Below are 22871 nucleotides of genomic sequence, written 5' to 3' on the forward strand. Positions count from 1 at the left end.
TAATCGACCAAAATATCTCATTTTATTGCATCATTTGTCGCGTGACTCCTTGCGCGACGCATCGAATAGGTTACTCGACATTCTAGAGATAAAATAATCTTTTTGTATGAAATCCAAGATCGCGAGGCAAATTTCACAATAAAATGGCATGTTTTAATTGGTCAATTCGGATAACGCGACGCGTGACGCGCTCAGTGGGAACGCACCTTAAAAATCAGTTTAATATTCTAATAAGTTTAGTGTTCTAACTTGAGAAAGGAAGGATTGAAGCTTCTAGAAGGGATCCATAAAGTAACAGCAAGAAGACCTAACTGAGTAGATTAGAAGTGGTCACGAAAAATGTTCCGCGTACTGCCAGATTCGTCGAATGAAATGACATGCAACATTTCGTCGCCATATTGAATATTCGTATATGTACAGTGTGTCATATTTAATTGTGTATATTAAGTGTAGAAATGTCTCACTTCTTAAGGCCATTATATGTACAAAAATTTTAGTCGTAATCATAAGGCCGTAAGCAAATTGATCAATGATCAATCACGATGATACGTATATATTTCTTACGAACTCGACGCGGGATAATAGGTACTGTTATTACTTGGCGTGAGACGCTACCACGTCTCCTGATTGCAGTTGAGTTGCGGCGATGCAATGCTTTTACCCTAATTTCTTGTGCATCACGAGCGTCATTGCGTCTGTATTTTGTTTCAAAATCGGACAATTGTGACACTCTGCAATGATGTAAGCTCATCGTTTCTCTGATAATTTTGTATTGTTTATTAAATAGTTGTCACACATCAGCATTAGTGGTTATCAACATTTAACGCGTATACAGCATTAATATCGATTGTCGAATTCTGCCGGAAAAATGGATTATTATTGTACCGAGAGATTTCGCAAAGCGCGCTATACGTTTACATTGGGTCTCGTAAATGCTGTCCGTGGAAGTCTTTCATATTTCGCTGCCATACAGGCGGCAAGTATGTGGGAGCAGCACCGTGTCTAATATCCTCGGATTTTCTCTGGCATTCGTTCTTCGCGCGTCACGTCCCTTTCTCGCAATAACCGCGCTCTATCCAGAGTTCTTTGATCTTTGCTTGAAATGCAGGCAGTGCAGGGATACTGTGAGATGCGTGTATATGTATACGTGTGTGTATGTATGTTTGTAAGAAGGAAGCGCCCCTTCGCAGGCTGCAGTTACATCCAGATGGATTTTTAAGAAAAAGGAGGAATTGCGATTAAAAAGTAGTTTTATGAGGTGAAATTTTATTGAATGTATGGAGAACAATTTTCTCTTAAAATATAAAGTTCTCTGTTCTTGCAGAATATGTAAAATGTAGAAAAAGATGGTGATACTAATGTATATATAAACTTATAAGTATATATATTAACTACTTATATATTAACTTATAAGTTTAACGGGTTTTGGAAAAATAATATCCGCCGTTCTTTCAAGAAATATTTAGAAAATGTCGGAAAAGTTTGAGTTTAATTCAAACCTATTTAAGTGTCTGCCAGAGTGGGTGGCTGCGAAAGTAATTAATTTAGATTTATTACTTTCTTGCCAAGGATGGGGAAAGACGTGCAGCCATCATTTCTTACGCTGCGAGTCTTTCAAAAGTTTCAGCGCGTTTTACGCAACTGCGAGTGCATATAGAATGCACACCGCACTAATGCAATCTATATAATGCCGCGTGAATATCGGCTAATGTAGGCAAATAGAAGAATAAGAATAACGGAGATCGAGCAAAGAGATATCGGCGTAAAAGACACCCAGGTGGTGTTAAAATACACCGAAGATCTGTAACCCATGCGCGGAGAGAACTGCTTTCCGTAGGAAAGAGCTTCACGTTACAAAGCGCGAGACACCGACTAAACGCGCGGGAGGACTATTAATTATGTTTTAATTATTTTCATCGTCGCGTTGTTCGCGCGTGCGAACTTCTCGCGTTCATAAATTTTTTTCCTCCGCCGTCGTTCTCGCGTGCGCGCTCTCTCTCATCCCCCCGCGATTAATTATGCGGGCTACAAGGAGAAAATTTTTCATATGTAAATTTTTGCATCATCCCGCCGCGAGCGGCGAGAGGCGGAAGGGGGGACGGCGTATAAGGAGAATATATGTGTGTAGCCGTGCAAAACGCCGAGAGACGCGCGCGCTGCGCAAATGAACCTCCTCGCGTTTCAAGAATAATGTCGCTGCCCGCGCGCAAGAAAAATTGCTGGGCGGGCGGCACTTTGAATTATACGCGTTGCCTCGCATATATCCTCGACGTTATATATATATACAAATGCCTTATTTCGTAGACGAACATTTTTAAGACGAACGTGTGACGCGATTGAATCCTTTTTAATTACATTCCAATTTGTATAAATGAATACGTCTATGTATTTTTTTTTCTGTAATGCAAGACATGTAAAAAATATATAACACATATTAATGTTGATTTGTTAAAGCAGCATTTTTGCGTGTTGCATATCGAATGGAACTCCGATGGCTTTTATTAATAATTAAATTTCTGTGCCACACGATAACGATATTATTACCGACACTGACGCGGATACTCTTTTTCTTTTTTATCGCTCAATTTATTGCCCAAAGATTGGTCATTAGTCTTTATTGCTCGTTTCGTCGCGCAGGTATTACTCAACCTCCCGGCACGAAAGTGATCTGTCCGACGCGACGCAGGCAAGCTATACACGCTCGTTCCCGAGGAGCATCAACGGTTGCATTGTGGTGACATTCCCGGGTGCACTTTGCGCGGCGTAAAGTGCCGGCGGCGCTCGCAAATGGTGTGCTTTGACCAGCGTGCGACTCGCGCCGATCCCCCGTCTCGTTTTTCCTCTCCCGCGATGTCCCTTTCCCCTCTCTTTCCCCACTCAAATTGGCGGCAATTGCGCGATCACCGATGAGACTCACTTTCGTTTTACGAGGAGCGAAGTGCCTCGCTCGAATCGCAGCAGTAAGACGTTATTCTTGCCTTCCGCGGAATGTAACTTTTATGGCCGGCGAGGAGGAGGTCGGGAGGAATAGTAGTCGGCGCTGCGCGACCGGTCGATTACGCTATTGCGCTGAAATGATACGTTTCCGGTAAAGCGGTCCCGATGTAACTCTGTGCGGGGCCAAATGTGGATACACTCTGCAGTATAACGCACGTGTGTAATTTTGCGAAATTGTCGTTTGTAAAACGGTAAAAAGACCGAATCGAGCGCGATAAAAGTGCAGAGCCATACGGCTGCGACGGCTGTGCCAAGCTGCCGATGATTGTTACCATTATCTTATTTATTATCATTACTCGCGCCTTTTCCATTTTAATGGCGACAGGCACACATCGCGGCTGATAGTACGTAATTGTCAGCGGCAGCACATATTTTCACGTATACGCGAATAGACACGCGCGCGCGTGTTTACGACGTCCACGACGTCTCATTTGGCATTCGGCTTTCGCGCAACATTCGCGTGTGAAGACGCGCGATTATAGAGAGCCGCGTAATTTGACGAATTACGTTAACTCGCCGTAATTCCGCGTAATTCCAAAGTAGAACGCGCCCCGTGTTCGTTCGACGGTCTCATATCAGGTGTTTCCTCTTATCGTTGCAGCCCGAAACGGTGCCTCAGGCGAGGATCGACATGACCCGCGTACTGGAGGTGGCCGCAGCCGAGGACGTCACCGGGCATCCTTACAGCCTCGCCGTCACTTCGCCGGAGGGTGTGACCTTCGTCAAAGGGACGTGCCGTGAAGAGACCAGGTGGTGGACGGACGTTCTCCAGGTGTATTCGCGAAACAAGGTTGGTCCGGCTCAATATCCCGATACTCGTGTTTTTTATATTTTTTATATAAAACATTTTATATATTTTTTTACATTTTTAAGCATCACGATCATGCATTTGTAGACGCTTGTGTCGCGTCTTGATTAATTCTAGGATACTCTTTCGTGATCGTGATGAACCGTAAATGTAATCGGTACTGAAAATGCTATCGCAAGCAGCTGTTAATGAAGCAAAGGTTAAATGATGTATTTTTTTTTTTGGACCAAGATATTCTTCGCGTAATCGCAGTAAGACACACCGCGAACTGTTGCAGCGAAAGGCGCAATCGAATTTCCGTGTCGAATCATGAGAGAAATGTCGATTCGAGTAAACGGCTCGATTGCTCGACCGGGGGAAAGCCGCGTGCGTCGATGCCTAATGTACACTTGCGTTGTAGAATCGCGTCTTACGTGTATCATTAGAGAATTTAATTTTCTGCCGATTACGGAGGATACGCAGCGGCCGGGACTCCATATATCGATACCGTATTACGTCTCGGAAAGAGCGAGTTGCGCGAGAGAACGGAGTCACGCAAACGGTAAGAAAACGCAAGCCGTCGGCTGATTGCTGGTGCCCTCGCCTCGCATAATCATTACGTGCCATGCATCCTCTCCCGCGTCACGCTTGTTACGCGTGCACGAATGATTCCCCCTCTCCTCCCCCCCCCCATCCTCTCCCCGCTTGCGATGTCTTTTCGCGTACCGTCGACGGGATTAGCTTCGATAGGGTTTCAGCGCGGGTTACCAGAAATGCAACACGAGAGAGAGAGAATCCGAAGAATATCGCGATTATTTCAGCGCGAAAGCCTCGATACAGAACGTGTTAGATCTCTGAGAATTTACGATATTATTTACAGAGTATGTGCGATCTTAATTGAACCAAAAAAAAAAATATCATCTGCTTTTTAATTCTAAATTGCAGGTGAAATTAATTCATGAAATTAATTCGCGAAAATCATTAGTCAACGTTCACGCTACTTTATACGGACGTCGCCGGCGACGAAAGCGTCTTTATTGTCTTTCGTTACATAAAAGAGGCCGTTGTACGTCGCGGGATTAGCGACAATGTGGGACAGAAAATGCGCGACATAAAAGTGCGTCGTCGAGTTCATAAACGGGCGCTTTCGCGTGATGAAGCGGTTATTGAGTGCGATTGTGGCGGGTCGGCGCTTGAAAGGCCTTGGAAAAAAAAAAAAAAATAAGCGCGAGCGCGACAGTGAAACTGCCGACGTTGCCTCGCATAATCGCTGCACGCTGACCGATGAGCGCGCACCGCGGCGTGCTCATTACGCCGACAATAATGCCAGTAGTGCGCGAGTTGTCACTGCCTGGGACTGCGGCGTCTCGCGGGGTTGTCAGTCGAGTCGATTGGCCGCTTCCTGCGATTCATCCGTCTTTTCGCGATCTCTCTAAAGATGCCTTCCCCCCCCCCTCCCTTCCCCTCCCCCGCCTTCCACCGTTTTCTCTTTTCACCGCCGCGCGCCGGGACGTCGCAAAAAGAGTCGTCCTATTATTCAGCCGACGAACCGAAAGCCGCTTGGTGACAAATGGAGAGTGCACCGTTTCACTCGCTGCTATGCGATCACGCGTACCCGGGCGGCGCGCGGCGAGGCGAGCCGGACGTGAGAACGATAGTTCGTAAAAGCTGCCTTACAAGTGGTAACTCCATTAATTACGTGCGTGCTCTTAACGTGTCACGCGCGTTACAAGCTAGATACTTAAGGCCTTTTAAATTCCTTACATTTGACGTCCCATCGTTCCCGGAGAGACCTTGCACTCGGAGCGCGCTGGTATCCACATTTCTGTTCATATTTCGCTCATTAGCAGCCGTAAGTTTGTTAATTGGCAAGATATGTAAAGCTGAGATATGTGAGATTGTGGCGAACGGGTCGAAAGATAAGTGATTTTTGAGCAGAGCTCGGCCATTCCATTGCCGTGCCGGCGCCACGAGGTGCGACCGGTAAATTTATGACATTTCACGCAACACGCGTGAAACGCGTGTTGCAAATTGTTGCGGCCGTAAAACAACTCGCTGCTAAAGCGAGACATGTTTATCCAATCTCTGCTTGTCGACGACCTCAAGTTTACAACGGCGTGCCGAGCGTTTATACCGGCGTTTTGTACACCGCGTGTTGTATACGCTTATGCGTATTGCGCAAACTTGCAAGTCGTCGGCGAGCGAGCCGAAAAGAAATTCGGGTCGAAGTCCGCTGATGGTCCTCTCGCGGTCCGAGCGATTGTCTAACTAAATTAATAATTGCGGACCGAGAATTAGATGTCCGCCCCGCGCAAACTTTCCAATAAATCAGTCCCGTCATAAATCGAGCTGCCCAAAAGCTGTCATTCGTTACGTCGCTCGGAGTTTTGCAACAACGCCGCGGATCGCTCGGCAACGATCAGTGGTTACGCAAGAAAATGATCGATCGGCGCAAGCAAAAATATCTCTTCATTCGGTACAAAACTTCTGGTGCAAAACGCGAAACAGTTACTGCGTCGTGTTACTGCACGTACGATCGTATCGACGTATTTTTACCGAAGGATAGATTTCACGGGGAGATATCTTTTTTATTTTATTTCGGATACACACGCAACATCCAAAAATTCATTCCCGAAGTAGGTCTCGCGTGTTACAACATATCAGTTAATATTTTTCTTATTTTTCTCTTGGAGCGCGCATATTCTTATTTAAATTAACTCTATAAATTAATTAATGAAAAAAATGTAGTTGCGAGAGGCAAATATTTTTCGATTTATATTGTCGGGGCGTGTATAAAGAAATATTCCGAGACACGCAAATACCACTTTGCATATCCGCGGACGCTTCGTAAATTATTGTACCTGAGTTATGTGTTATAACGCGCGTATGTTAAAGTTCGTAAAGCTGTAATTCTCAAACAAAAAACATTCTCTTTCAAGAATACATCCGAGATTCTCTCTCTCTCTCTCTCTTTCTCTTTCTCGTAATAGCCTGATAATTATCTCTTCAGAACATAACAGAATGAAGTATTCTTTGCGCCCGCGGGTCTCGCGTCGGCTCCCAATCGATCAATCGGCCTCGCGCGAATCGTTTAGGATCTCGTCGCGGGCTCGCGTTGCTCACGTACGGAGATTACACGCGGCTACACGTAGGTACGTCAATTCCGTTACGCAAGCAATGATCGATCGGCAAATGGCTACACCTCGTTGTCGTTGGACCCGCGCGCGGTGTAAACGAACGATTATGTTACGAGGCCAAGGCGAGATGCATACTTACGTACATGCCGCGCGACATTTAACGCGGGTGAACGTGGAGGAAACGCTGCTCCCGCGTTATTTTCCACGTTTTTCTTTTACGATTTACCCCACCTCCCCGTTCGCCGTTGTGTCCTTCGAAACCGCCACGCGGTCTATATGCAAAGGAGGCTTGCTTATTGCACCTCGTGACCACTCGTGAAGTCAATTTATTAGCAATCGTCAGCTTCTTCCAACTGAAGATGAAGGACGGTACAAGAAGATATATCATGCGTCAGAAACATTAAGCTATTAATGAACAAATAGTATATTTTAATATCATTAAAAAAAGTATAGAGTTGATAATGCGACTTATTACAGTCTGATGATTTACGCGTTAGATTGAAATTCGGGTTAAATGTTTCGCGGGAAATAGGTACATCCGTTCGTGGATCGTGGCGTTCTCACGATTACGGGCGCGGACGAGCGTAATCGTGCGATTATTCGCGGAACGCTTTTCAGATCGCGCGTATACGTATACCTCGCCGCGATCGATTATCCGGTTAGATTGTTACGGCGAAGGAACGCTCGAGAGTTTGTTTTTTTTTGTTTTTTTTAACAATAGAGAGATCCTTGGGTAAACTCTCTTCTACACGATGTCTTCACGATGTGCCATTTTGTGGTTTTCAGGGTCGGCACAAGCGAAATGCAACCTTTCCCGGCGGGCAGACGACGATCCTGCAAGTTACACCGACAATTCGAAGTGAGTGGCCTGCTGCTTGTATGCGCTATGTAAATCTCATCATGGTATTTATAATACGCGCGTAGACACTTCCACCGCCGCGCCGGTGGTTAAACACGACGGTGTAATCACTATCCCATTTAGCCGTTTCGCGGTATTGCGATAGACGTAGGTCTTTACGCAAACAACCTGACGTAACGAGGGGTAACGTGCGACAGTTCGTTGCCGGCGTGGTAAATATCGCATGGGACGCGTGTGACAGAGACGAATACAAATAACAGGAAGACAACTGGGCGCGAGGGAGAGAAGGCAGATATCTTCTTCACAATGTGTGCGACTGTTATTATACCGCTGCCACCTCGTTATCCCCCTCTCCCCTCCCCCCGGTTTCGAGAACGAGAAGTTCTCGTTATCCCTAATTGAACTGCATTTATTTCCACAATTATCCATGACGGAAATTACGGCGATTAATTCGCGAGTTGAATCACGTGTTACGTAACAATAGGACGATGATCCTTTAATCTCGATTAAAATAAATCTCTTTCGTACTGAAGTTTTCGCGTTCGATGCCGCACTGTTTTCTAAGAAAGGGCCAGGATATCTCGTCTTTCTTTCATTTTATTTGTAGAGATCTTGCATTCCGTCGTCCGCGTTCTTACTCGCTCGTCCGAGCTTTTACAAAATGTGGCAATCTGATCTTATTTGCCAGGTAACACGCCAAATCCACCGCGACCGCGCTTCAATAGCTGCCGATCGGAGCCGCGCAGCAGCGCGTCGTGGATTCCGGAGACCGGCGGCGGAACGTCGGATCTGTGCACCTCCGTTTTCTCGTCCACGCCGTCCTTGGTGACGACCAGCGTCGTCACCGCCACCAGCAGCAGCGTGCTGACGAACGGCAACACGGAGAGCGTCCCCGAGATCAGGAACAGCCTGTCGCCGTTGCGCGCTCTCGAGAACGGGTCCACCGGAAATTATCTGTCCGGCGTGACGTCGACCACGTCGTCGTCGTCGTTGAACGGCAACGTCTGCAGCACGATCTATTCGACTTCCACGACGGCCGTCGCGACGGCGACGACGACGACGACGGCGAGCAGCATTGTCTCGCTGACCGATAAGCCGCCGATGATCCCCAACGACGGCGCGAGATCGACGAGCTATCGCGATCAACCTGCCAGCAGCGCGTCACCGCCGACCCGGGACAAGCTCCGCGCCGAGGACAAGGCCAGGCGCAGGATGAATCAGCAGGGCGAGCGGACCGTCGGCATCATCGGCGACGCGGCCGGCCCAGCCTCCGGCGAGAAACTAGGTCGGTATATTAAATGAGGCGCAATCTCTCCCTATTGACGCGACGACTCCTACGGATGATACCGTCATCTCGTACTCTGACATCTCCCTGACTCTGATTACGCAGGACATCTGTCTGGTATCTTTATGTATCTGTCTTATATCGTTGCAATATGGAGAATAAGATTCTGTTGTTTGCTCGCATTATATGTAATCGAACCGGGATTTGGAAAAATGAAACTGTGAGTGACGATTCTTAAATTTTCACTTGCTTGTGATTTTTTCCATTAAGATATCTCGCGATACACATTGAATAAATATTCTTTGGTATGATTACTTAACGAATAACAATTAATAGCTAGTTTTAACAAGAAATTGCTATTGTTTTATTTGGGGATTTTTACTTTATCGACGATAATATTATAAAATTGAGAAGTGCACGTGGATAATTGACAAAAACAATTTAAAAAGAATGTGACTCCATTTCGCAATACATACGTGTGAAAGTCACATTAGACGTCTCATAACTCTCAGGAGGTTCGTCTCACCTTGTCACGATTCACGTCGAAAGTTTTTCTTGCTCTTAATAGACGGATAAAACTAGTTTATATACGGATGGAAACTGGGACGCCGCCACTTTGCGTTTTACATTCTCAATGACGATGATTTGCAGTCCGCGTAAGAAACGACTGACGTATATTAAGTCGGAGCTGACCTATTTTTATTCGATATAATTGATACTGCAAACGTAGCAGTTAGTGTGAAAACGCGGCTGGAATTACATCTAGAGAGCCATATTAGTGAAATCCTGAATCCTTTTCAGAAGAGAGAAATATTATATAATTAACATTATAAGAGCTGATATTATAATAACGAATGTATTCCAATATGTATATTATTGAGAAAAATTCTCATCGCGCGATTTGAGAATTACGGTGATTTTCGTCGTGAAAAATCGGTTGTTTCTCGGCGTTAACAGGCCTTTCGACATCGGACTGTAGCGTCCAATACGTTTGTCTCTCGCGAGAGCTCCCGGGAAAGTATCGGGACCCGATTGTACCGTCCCGTACCCGGCATTACACGTTGCGTAATTGCGTACGCGCAATCTCCAAGGAAATCTACGGGCTGTACGGCCGCGTTGCGTTGCGCTGCGCCGCGCGCGATCCGTAGATTTCATTTAGATTGACGCCAGACGAACGACGGGATACTTTAGAAACTGCCTCGCGAAAAATCGGGACGCGGGTACGCGAAATCCATCGGACGATCTGCGCTAACGATTTCCAACGTACGGCGGATTATTGAAACGCGTCTGTGTCTTATCGGAGCGTCGAAATCACACGCGAGATTTAAGCCGCAGATCGCCGATTAGCCGCGGTCGGTTTAATCCCGTGCCCGGCGAGAGATTCCGACGTGGAATTTATTCACGAGAAATCTGCGATTTATTAGCAAAACTGTGAGTCTCTCGCGAAAGTTCGAGGAAATTTTTACTGTTTTTTAGCACTGCTAATTTAGTTTTACAGAGAGTCCCGTTTAATGTACTGTAATTTTCAGTCGACCTCAGTCGTATATTTTATTGTAATCTGTCAATAATTCAATTTATCCTCTAAATGAAACGCAACATATTTTTTCTTTTTATGACGAGAGATAGCCATTAATATAATGATGACGTGGTTGATTTTGACACACCGCTAAGATAAACGAGAGGTAAAGCGCGCGCTCACAAGACGGTTCTTTCGCTTCTCTCGCTCGCTTGTTGCGGCATCGCATTGGCTAGAAAGTTATTAATTAGTCGGCAGTCAATTAATGCGGAGTGGTCGTTTACCCGTGCCAACGAGCGCCCATGTCGGGCGAACGGCGCTTATAAGCAGAAAAGAAATTAATTAGTTGACTCGCCGACGCGGCGACGTAGCGAAACTCGAATATTTGATAACTATTCGCGGGAAGCCGACTTAACGGTTTCGCCCCGTGCAGTGGTCCTTTGGGTACTGCTCGCGGGCATTCTAAGTATCATAATTATAATTAATATTGTTCTGGGGGGTACGCCGTTAGGCTCGCGAGCTGATTGAAGTTATAGAAAACGAATAAATAGATAGATGTAGACAGGTAAAATAAAGGTTAACATTATATTGCGATGATGCAGAAGTAAAGAAGTGAAAAAAAGTCTAGGAAAATTTATATTAATATATATTGTTTAGACGACGACGCGTGTCGGAGGATACTTTTGGAGCACGAGCGGGAGAGAGAGGGAAAGCTACGAGATATTGCAGCTTCTTTAACACAGCCACGAGCGAGAAGAATGAAGCCAAGAACTTCGGAGCCAACCAGAGACGTCGTGGATGCGGTCAACGCGGCTCATCAAGATAAACTTGTACGTAATGGGGAGATTATTAATCCAGCTGTATCTTGCATCGGCAGAATAATAATTATTCACTGTTCTTTAAAAAAAAAAACCACACATTTATTAGACAGGGAATATATCTGATTGCCTTGTATTTAATCGTTCAATTAAGATTTTGTGAGATGTAAAAGTGTGAAATCTCTGTGGAAGATTATTGATGTTTTAATTGATTTTGCTTAGAAATAAGTCACATTACGATATACATACGTTTCACGTGCAGATCAGAGGCGATCCCGATGGCTGCGGCCTAGATATTTCCGGCATCAGGTATTCACCCACTTCCGAACTGAGAGTCGATCTGCCGGCAGAGGACTTGCTGAACATCAAGAAGGGCTGGCTGATGAAGCAGGGCTTGAATAAGGTATGTTTTACTTCGGTAACGATGAAAATCTCAGAAATGTCTCGCATGTTAGCTAAATATTTTGTTTCTATTTGATTTTATTTTTTAACCAGGAATGGAACAAACACTGGTTTGTTCTGAGAGGCTGCGGACTGATGTACTACAGGGATCCCTGTGCGGAGGACAAAGGCATCATGGACGGCGTTATAGACCTCAATACTGTCACCGCGGTCACGTCGCTTCAGGTCGCACGAAATTACGGATTCCAGACTGTCGTGAGTAATCGTAATTATGATATCGCGTTTGCGTGAGCGTGGAGCGTTCGTGTTTTCCCGGAAAGTAGCCGCTTTTGTAAAGCAATTTGCTTAATTACAGCTGTTTAATTACGTGATAATGTTGTTTTATTTCAAATTAAAGTCTAGCGATTCCATGGCATGACCCACTTTTCTCATTAGAAAAATTCAAGGCAGAGAAAATTGGATGTATCAATTTAAAGAACTTGAGAAAGTTTATCTTAAAGTCAGAAAGAATTAGATTCGCGCGCACATATCGATTCTTTCTTTGGAAAGCATTTTTAGATCAACTTTTTGCTTGAATCGTGAAAGCAATAAAAAGATGAAAAAATAGTTAAATATGTCAAGAGATATAAAACTTGAATTTAAGCCATGAACCACAATTTCACGCTGAAACTCGACGCATGCGTTTGTTCGAATTAGATCGGGATTAGCTTCCGCATCTAGAATGGGAGCGCCCAGGAGAAAATACTAACTCAATTTCACGGTAGAATAAATCGGGAGCTTCTTGTTCGCGCTATTGATTGTTGGCAACGGTCGCGTTTCTCGCTCGAGATGAAGCCCATGCAGTCGCATGACATTTCTTTCACGCTTATATTATTTGTGCGCGACGCGTACTAACTACTTTGGCTTACGACACAGGCCTGGGACGACAGAGGTAGCACGGTGCTGTCCGCGGTGACAGCTGGCATTAGGTCCAGTTGGATGTCGGCCATCAGAAGAGCGGCCAATCTACCTGATCCCGATAGCAGCGTGGATTCTCTTACCGTTTGCACGGATACTCAGCAAGAGACAAATCCTCAGTCGCCTACTACGTGAGTATAAATTTATGCAATCGTGTAGCAAACATTTCTTTTTACATAACCACATCACAAATAATAGCGTCTTGTGTAATATTAATAATAACATATTTAAAGAGTTTACGCTTAAAAATAGTTATATATTTATATATTGCAGCATATATTTTTTATAAGAGAAATTTTTTTAGAGAAAATAATTTATATTATAAAGTTAAAGACGTATACAAATATTATATTATAGATCTATTACGGATCGTGAGAGGGACTCTGTCGTTCCGTCGACATCCATCACACCTAGATCGGTGCTGTTCTCGTCTGACGAAGAGTACAGGACCGCTTCCGAGGGTGGACGAAGAGAGTCTGGCGACTGGTCGGAGATGCCGGTGTCGCCACCGCTGGTGAGAAACGGCGATTGGCCTATGGCGCTGAAGGGTTCCGGCTGGTCGGATTCGGCGAACCACGAGTGGTCGGAGCTGCCACCGTCGCCGCCGTTGACGAGAACCGCATTGTCGAGGGTGAAAGCTCGGTCTAGATCGAGTTCCAGATCGAGGGTCTACAAGAGAAGTCGGAGCTCGCCCCCGAGTTCGCGGAGAAGTACCCTGGACAGCGTAAGATCGGAGGATCTGATGATGGCTTGCTGCGAACTCGGCGAGGACGAGGAGCAGAACAACGGCCACCTGCAGAGTAACAGCTGCCTCTCGAGCACCAACGATAGCCCGCTTATCGTCGAGCTTTTGGAGAATCAAGTGTCGCTGCTGCGCGATCAACTGGATCAGAATCAGTCTCATCCGAGTACGTTACTAGTCATTATCGAGCGTCAGGAGAACGAAATCGAGGGCTTGAAGTCGCAGCTGAATGCGGCGCGGACCGACATCGCAAACGCAGAGAAGGAGCTGTCCAGGCTCCGACAGCAGAAAGCGGAAGCGTCCATCAGGGAGAAACAAGTGGAGGAACTGTTGAATACGATACAAAGAACGGAACAGCAGCGAAACAAGGATCTCGACGATTTGGAGAAGATGAAGAAGGTGTACAATAGAGAGAAGGAGGTCTTGGAGTGCAAATTACTTGAAACAGAGGCTATTTTGAGAGAGACGACGGAGAGATGCGAAATGCTTACGAACGAAGTGACGTCGAGTCACCGATCCGTCGAGCATCTTCAGGCGGAAACAGCAGCTCTCAGCGACAGATTGTCCCAAGGTATATTCATTTATTCTGGTAACACATATATTCTGTTCATTGATGAAACGTAATTTTATATTTTAACAAGATAAATTTAAATAATCTTTATTTAATTAATTATAATTATAACTTTATTTAAATAATCTTTGACTGACGATATATTATTTCTTAAATTAGGTATCGAGGAGAACGAACGGCTTTACAATAGAGTAAGGGAACTGGAGGAAAAGAATGGACTGTCTGCTTCGAGGGAACGTGGAAGAAGCTTCGATTCGCTTAGCGATTTGACCAATATTGAATTGGATTTAGATTTGACTGCATTGGACAAGGAAAGGTAAATGCGCGTTGTGTAAAAATATAAAAAGTACTTTGCCAGAGTAACAGTCGCGTATACAATGTGATATTTTTGTTGCAGAGTTATGGAGGAGTACGACGAGTTGCGAAGCCGTTTCGAGAAGGCTGTCATGGAGATTCGAGCTATGAGGAAGGAGTTGCGAGAAGCTCATGCCACACAAGATGTTTTGGAGTTGGAAATCTTTGCTCATAAGCAGGACGCAGTTAACGTCAGCGAGACAAATCAAGCACAGATTCAGTTAATGGCGGCGAGAATTCAGGATCTGACTAACAAGCTAGCCGCTAGCGAGAAGCAAATTAGAACTCTAAAGCAAAAGTTGACGAAGGCCGAGAGCAGAGATAAGAGAAGATCACTCTCTCTGAAAGGAAGAGAATCTTTTCAGATCTCTCAGGAGGTGGAAGACAAACTTTTGGATCTTGAAAACAAGATTTGCGCTATAGAGAGAGGCAAGAGCATCAGCGCTCCTGTTTCCGCCGGCAACAGCTCGAAGGAATCGAGCCCTAATCCGAAGAAAGAAAAGAGAAGAGAAAGCAAGAATCTGGATCGGGCTAGATTGCGAAGAAAATCGTTGGATAGCGCGACGAGCTCCGAACCGATGAAAGTGTTGATTAGATTAAGCACTCTGGAAACGAAAGTGGCGAACGTTGCTGAGACCATGGCCAGTGACGCGGAGAAGGATTCCAGCGAGTGCAGCGAAATCAACGGGTCCTCCGAGGTGTCGTTGGAGGTCCTGGCAAGGCTGAAGAAACTGGAGAGAGTAGTGTCGAAGTCGAAACGACGATTGGAGAAGTGCCTCGGCTCGACGCAAGCGGAGGACAAGGCCGAGAAGTGTTTGCGCGAGGTGAATGAAATCTTGGACTCGTGCTTAGAATGTAAGAAGAATCAGGCTAGCGCTCAAATCACCGAGTCAGTAGGGGTAGTGGTATCTAGGCTAGAAACTATACTTAAGGACAAACTGAGCGAACTCACGAAGAGACGGCAGTTGCTGGCGCAGGAAGGTCGGCTGGACGAGAGGGAGAAGATGCGACTCGTCGCCGAGAGAATAGCCTTCGAGTCCGTGATCCTGCGGCAGATAAAGTGCGCGCTGAATCGCACGACGGACAGAAGCGCCGTTTTGAGTGAATTGGTCGAAACTAGTCAGCTTGCCTCAAGCTTAAAGCGTAAGATTCACGGAACTAAGCCCAAAACGTACCAAAAAACGAATTACATTCAGTATCTCACTAAAGTGTTAGCGAATAAGTTAGTACTGATAGGACATCCCTCCGTATCGGCGGAAACGCCGAAGGAGATTGGTGCCGCTCGCAGCGAAAGTCTCAACTTTCTGCTGCAGAAGCAGCGGGAGATCAACGAGATCATGCGGAAGTACAAGGACGCGAAGTTGCGACAGCTCGCGGAATCTCTGGCCGCCGAGACGTTGAGTCTGTCCGAGCAGGAGGATCTCGCGGGCAAGCAGATAAGCGGCTCCAGCAAGAAGCTACTCGAGGATAGACGTATTCGCGAGGCGTGGGCTTTAGCACAGGAGACCGTGAGCAAGGAGCTCGTACAGGCCGAAGTGTCTCACGTCATCATGCGTTACGGACAGTTGTACGAGCAAAATGTGACGTCGATCACGGACATTTGCCTCAGCTTCGACAACGCGGACAGTGTCAAGCTAGAGTCGTGGGTGGACGCGGCGCAGGTGCGGTTGCGCCAGGAAATGGAGGTTTCCATACACGAGCTGTCGGAGGCTTACGAGGACTGTCTGCGTACGATGAAGAAGAGCAAGTTGACGGCGCTCGATTCCAAGCACGAGTCCCGCCAACTGCTCACCGACTACGCCGACGTGATTGCGCACAAGGCTTTAATAGATTCCAGAATCGCCCTCCTTCAGGAAACCACTCGGCAATCATCTACGACGCTGTCTGGCGAGACTTTCGTATCTAGTCTTATTCGAAACGAAGACATTCTTTCCTGTCTGGCAAACGACGAGGGATACGATCTTCAAAGCAATCCGATTCTCGACGCGGAGTACAGTTACCTTTACCAGCGATTGACTAAGGAGTGCGAGGACAGAATATCCGGAAGGAGAGAGTCGAAAGAGCAGCTCAAGAACGTCAGTCAGTCGTTGTTCCACTTGGAAGAGAATCTGGCTGAGCTCAGCAAATGTATAAGGGATAAAACTGGCGTGAAAATTGACAATATGATTTGGTCGAAGTCGACGAGCAGCGTCACCGATTGGTCTAGCGTGTGCGAGAAATGTTTGCATTTACGCGAGCAGATAAGGAAGTTAAGCGAACACATGAACAACGTGTCGTGCCAGACATGCAATCAATTGCAGGAAGCTATTCAAAAGATAACCAACGAACATAATCAGGAATTGGAGACACTCAAGCGCAATCAGGAGAGAGATCTGATGGATATCAAAGGCGAACTGGACTGCCAGCGGCAATCCCTGACGACACAGTACGAGCAGGAGGCCGCCAGCTTGCGCGAGAGAGCCAGGAAATTGGAGCACCGTCTTAACGCGATGGATTCCGAGCACTCGGCTCACGTGAACGAGCTGAGGGCTGCCTATCAGAGATCGATAAGCGCCGAACTGGACACAGACGCCGAGACGCGAAAGCGGTACAAGGAGGAGATCAAGCAGCTGCGCGCGTTATGCGAGAAGGGTCTGTTGGCGATGGAGAACTCGCACAGGCGCATCATCGCCGAGACGGAAGAGAAACATCGGCAGGAATTGGAGAACCTCAGGGTGGAGAAGGAGCAGGCGCTCTCCGAGGAGACGCAGGCGACCCTGGCCGCGCTGGACGCCATGAGGAAAGCGCACGAGCACGAGGTGCAGAAGGAGATCGCCAAGTTCAAGCAGGAGTTTCTCAAGCAGATGCAGGCGCGCGAGGACATTGGCGTGCTGCACAAGGAACACGAGTATGCGAGGATTTTTTTTTTTTTTTCAAATTCGACGCTAACCGTCGAGTTAAGAGTTTTGACGGCCTGAGACTAAATGCTGCGTATGTCTTTTCTTTCTTACAGGGAGGAAATGGAGGAGATAAAGCAGGAGATTCTTTCTCTGTCCGCGAAGTATTCGTCCAAATGCGTGGAGTCAGCCGCGTTGGAGGAGAAAGTGGGCAACCTGTCCAAGCAACTCGCCCAGGCGCAACAGCACATCATGCAGCTGGATGCGAGGAACAAGCAGTTACGGGCGCATCTGGTATTGGAGACGAATGACAGTAGCGGTATCAATGATACTATACAGATTCTGAGAGGTAGAGACAACGAGCTCGCCGAGCCGAGGGATGAAATGCACCGACTGCAACAACAATTCAAGGTAAACGGCTGTCCCTCGACTGGCAAAAAGTTCGTCGTTTTTAGAAAAGAGTAGATGTGGTTAACAAACATGTACACTACTAAATTTTAATTAACTCTGCTGCAATTACATATTATATGGTGTTTCACCTATAGTGAGCTTGTCGCGCTTTTAACAAAATTTCCATCCGTATCGGTATCTTAATCGCTGAAATAAAAAATTCCATGCGCTTTTCATTAACGACCGCCTCTCATCGTTTTCACACATTCTCGAACCTGTATATCGCCCTGTAAATAATATAATATTAAATCGTCCGTTACGAGCCGATAAATGCCATAACTGATGTAATTGTAATTTAACGAGCAATTCAAGCGATTTGACTAGCGATTTAACCCGCCCCCTTCCGCTCGCCCATCAGCCGCATTGACGCATATTTTCGATATTTCACTAACAGCATGGGGACAACCTTCGTGAATCGTCCGGCGTGCCGTCGAAAGTCGCCCTGTCGCTAGACTACTCGCCTGCCTATTCGCCACAACGTCTCAGAGGTAGTCAGGGTGGCGGCGAGCAGAAATTAACGAGCGAACGGAGTCCGAAAGGAGCGAGCTCCTTGTCCAGCGCGTTGCGTAAACCATCTCTGTCGGCGGAACGGCCTCAGAGCGCGTTCTCGTACAGACTCGAGCGCGTAAAGTCCGTCTCGTTGCCGTACTCGAGTAGTCTGGCCAGGCCGGCGAGTAGCGACGGCGTTTCCGGCGGGAAAGAGCCGCCGGCGAGTTTAGGACAAAAGGAGCGTAACGGCAACCTGGGCTCGCCGTTGTGGGACAGCTTAAGACCGAGGAGCGGCCTGCCTCATCAGTATCAAGGTACAGAAGAGAGATGAATGCGGAGAGAAAGAGGAGGGCGGAAAGAATCTGTACGGTGGTGGAATGTATTGTCGATCGACAGCGGGAAGGGGGGGGGGGGAAGTTGGCTGCTTTTGTAAAATATTACTGCGTAATCGCTGACGTAATTGTCTTATTATCAATGGTTGTTTACTACTTTATAATCGATATTGATTCGAAGACTTTTATATTTGAAACAATGCACTCGAGAATGTTGTCGTTTTCTAATGTAATGCCGGAAAGTCGTGAAAAATTGCGAGAATCAGGCAAGGTTTCTCTGTCTTCGATTACTATTTTGCGGAGGGAGAATGACACTGGAGTGAGATTAACATATGTGCTTTATGGAAATTAACTGCGCTTCTAAGATATTAACACTGTTAATACATTGCTGACTCTAATAAGACTGCGAGCATATCATTTTAAGCGAGCTCTACACGACCAATGCTATTAATGTAATATTGTATCAACGTTATTATATGATTTGATATTAATATTAGGCATTAAATAATCAATATCGTTGCATAATTTTGATGTATTGTATAGATATGTAGAGGTCGCTTAATTATGCATAATATGTAAATGTGCAATATTTATCGAGCAACGTGACGTTTGTTAACTCCTGTGAAAAGCTTATCCTTATCGCATGTATATATTATACGAATGAGTCTAAGCCTTTCCCCTTTATCATTACTGTATTGTTAATTATTGCATTAATTTCCATGAGAATAATCGATAAAATTGGCGGTCTTCTAATTGTAATTAAGTTATTAATGAATTTAGACTGACTAACGTTGAAAGCGTGCCTTCTATTATCTGATATCAATTGCATATGATGCATTGTGCTTGTCTAACGCTGATTATTTGCTAACATCAATTGTGTACGGGTCCACGATGTGCAGTATGCGAAATAATCTTGCCTTACCGTGGGTGTAACACGCTATACGCTATAAATGTCTAATCTACGAAGATATTAATAGATAGATTTTGTACCGTATGAAATGTGGGGGCCGTGGCACACATGGTAGTGTGCCTGCTCTCCGTGTAGGAGACCCGAATTCAAAACCATTTAGAACTCAATAAAATAAAAATCGGCCCCCACCGGTTCTTCCAGCCAACCGACAGTCAGCACAACTCTGACGGCTGGATAGGATTCTGTGGGCCAATCACCCGCAAGTCCGAAAAGAAAGAAGCAATTGATTCGAGAACAGGTCGCGGGGTAACGAATGGCTCGATGTGCGAGCACGTTGATACATAATTGGCGGTCTCGACTTCGATCCTTCACTCCATATATGCTTCGAGTTTAATGAAGAAGAAAAGAATAAAATGAAAAATACTTATAGACGTGCACATAAGGAGATAGGATATCATACATTACATACCGTATGAAATGTGCTAAAGATGTGTGGATTGTACGTTAATACGACAATGGTCAAATAAAAATATGTTATTTATATCGGCATTAATTAGTCCAGTTTAAGGTATACATACGTTTCTAGTTCTTCACATACAGGGATCTAGTCACTGACACATCTCTGATTAAGGGTTTCACTGTAACAATGATGGAATTTGACACATCAGCCTAAGATGAAATATATATTTTTTTCCAAATCAGATGTATTTTGTACATGTCTTTGCATTAGTTTTTTTATGATGTGTACATGCGTATATAATTATACACATATATACTTGATGTAAAGAGTATGTCTACATTAAATGGATCTAGGATAGAGAAAAATCTGAGAGGCAGGCTCTGTAACAAGTTCCTTCCTACAATTCAACGATAATCAAAACGTATATCAAGTAAAAGCATTACACGATAGAATATCCTTTAGCGATTCATAATTCACAGTTTTAAATGTATTTTTTAATGAAATTTTCATAATGCGATACGACAACCGATGTGTTGTAACGATGTGCATTGAGCGTAACAATATTTCGACAACTTGTTTGACATGTAAGGTGGCACAACAGCAGAGATGCGAGTCGGCGGCGGCACTGGCGCCCAGCGGTGGCAGGAGACCAAGCAGAATGAAAAGCAGCACCTCTCGCAGACATACACCCTCCGTGCCAACGCTCGTCACACATCCCGCCTCACCCCGGAACCCGCAGCTCTCTCCGTTGCAGGTCCGTTTGTCTCCTACGTTGCTTTGCTGAATGTTACCTGAGCGTATCGTTTCATTCACGCTATCCTCTTTCATGTCACGATTTGTGCGATTCTCGTATTGTCGTATATGTCTGCTTTAGTTCTTGTGTCACATGAAAAATTTTATATTTATGATTTCTTTATTTTTTATCTCGCGTTTTCATAATTGCGAATAATGATCCGTATCATCTGTTTTATACCTTACAGAGTTGATGAGGTCTCCAGCAGTGAGATGGTCCAGCAGAAGTTGTCGCAGCCTACCTCCGACGCCTACACCAAGTTACCATCATCCACTTCACCCTCCTCTGCCCGCCGTAGGCATGGTCGCCGAGAGGAAAAAACGTTTCGAGCTTTGAACTTCTGTACTTTTCTTATTTCACTTATTAATAATTAAATAATGCGTATGCGTATACAGAAATAGTCGAAGCGATTACACACATTTGACGTATTTAAAATTATTTGAAAAAAAAAAAAACGAAATTTGTGACATTCCGGATAATAAAATATCATTTATGATATCGAAATAAAAGAAGAAATACATTCTTCCGGTATGTGCTTCTTCTTTTGGAAATTATAAGACTGAAAGTATATTTTGATATATAAAATGGAACCAATCATTTGAAAACGCTTCACACAGGGGACACAGATTAGTCGGATAATCTGCGATTCGCGTGAACGCGAATTGCAATTTCACCACTGCCATACGAGAATCGCGTTGAGGCTTGGATGATTTTTGATGGACCAAAGTCGAAATATCTATCGATCGCGTTCGTTGTAAATATTGAATCGTGTTTATTAAGTAAACACGATTCAATAACCGAGACAAGTTCCGATTATTCAAAGAGGACGGATTGCGAAATCTCTTCTTCTTACATGACGTGAAAATTCGTAATGTCAACAATCATTGCTTTTCTTGCAAAAAGATCTTACAAATAAAATTTGTCTTATCCGCAAAAATATCATACATATATATTATGTTATATAAAATATGTTTTATTAATAATTTTCTTCATTATTGGAAATATTTAAATTGATTTACAATTAGTAACTCTATATTAACAACTTTTTCCATTGTTGAAGGAAATATTTAAATTTATTTACAGCCTGTCAATTCATTATTTTATTTTGTTTTATATAACATTAATACATTCTTTTTTTTTTGTAGAACTAATTTTGCGAAATAATAATAATATAGAAGATGTGTTAAATTAGATGCTATGCTTGTATTTCTTTGAGATTTGATTTGCGATAAATGGACAATAATTAGAAAAAAAATTTGGACTGTAAGAATAAATAAACGCGCCAAGTTATTCTCTTTTTTGTTGAACAAAGTTAATAATTAAATAATATAGTACGGTTTATAAAATGATACGTAAAATCATGAAGAACTATCAAGGAATAATGCTTAATATCAAGTATTAAATCAGTAACATAACGTAGTAAATACCAATTAAACGCAAATTTGACGCGATCGATTAATGCGATTCAATGAGCTATCTATCGATCGCGGTCGTTTTACAGACTTTTTTCCGAGAAATTTTCCTAAGCGTATTTACTCACGTCACGTCACTTTGGCGGACGGCCATTTTTTGATATTGCATTTAGACTTTGATAAGGGGGTTTTTTAATCGTTAGATGCGAGTAGAGGTTTTTTACCACAAACGACTTTCCGCGAGTGTCGCGATTTTGGAATATTTCGGGGCATTAATCACCGTAAAAACGCAAAATATGCGAAATTTTTCACGATGTATTACTTGATGGTGCTAAAAAAAAAACGAGCGTGCATTAAGGAAACGCGTGTTACGCATTATATGTATACAACCGTTGTGATAGCCTATTATAATAGGCTATCATGACGGTTGTATATATAATTCATAACATAGCATATGTTATAACATAGCATAGGACTGTGTTTCGATGTAAAAATATATAGGACCAAGAACAAATATTTATTAGGTTTCCGCAATCTTATCGAAATTCGCATTGGCTGATAGCGTTCTCCATGAAATTGATTTTTCGTGTTAGGCGAATCCTACTCTAAAGTTACTGTCAAAGGAGATAATATTGTTTAAGTGCGTATTAACGTTGAAATACGAATAATTAAATATGTTTAATATCGTTATATTTTGATAATTCTGGAGGATTTGTATTTGTTG

The 22871-nt window shown here is 44.5% G+C and overlaps 1 protein-coding gene across 1 annotated transcript in view; it reads left to right on the forward strand.

The window, feature by feature from the left end:
• The window catches only part of LOC105451108 (centromere-associated protein E), a 178455-nt gene extending 156616 nt beyond the window's left edge, over positions 1 to 21839 (forward strand). The window contains exons 4-17 of the mRNA XM_011691366.1: positions 3599 to 3787; positions 7708 to 7780; positions 8469 to 9065; positions 11239 to 11411; positions 11662 to 11802; positions 11895 to 12056; positions 12717 to 12889; positions 13116 to 14071; positions 14231 to 14387; positions 14469 to 17312; positions 17418 to 17712; positions 18146 to 18554; positions 20532 to 20696; positions 20923 to 21839. Coding sequence (XP_011689668.1) covers positions 3599 to 3787; positions 7708 to 7780; positions 8469 to 9065; positions 11239 to 11411; positions 11662 to 11802; positions 11895 to 12056; positions 12717 to 12889; positions 13116 to 14071; positions 14231 to 14387; positions 14469 to 17312; positions 17418 to 17712; positions 18146 to 18554; positions 20532 to 20696; positions 20923 to 21071 — 6483 coding nt within the window. The 3' untranslated portion in view covers positions 21072 to 21839. The remainder of the gene's footprint in view (positions 1 to 3598; positions 3788 to 7707; positions 7781 to 8468; positions 9066 to 11238; positions 11412 to 11661; positions 11803 to 11894; positions 12057 to 12716; positions 12890 to 13115; positions 14072 to 14230; positions 14388 to 14468; positions 17313 to 17417; positions 17713 to 18145; positions 18555 to 20531; positions 20697 to 20922) is intronic.
• Positions 21840 to 22871: the final 1032 nt, after the last annotated feature.

This window comes from Wasmannia auropunctata, unplaced genomic scaffold (assembly GCF_000956235.1).
Source record: "Wasmannia auropunctata unplaced genomic scaffold, wasmannia.A_1.0 LD336053.1, whole genome shotgun sequence".
NCBI lineage: Eukaryota > Metazoa > Arthropoda > Insecta > Hymenoptera > Formicidae > Wasmannia > Wasmannia auropunctata.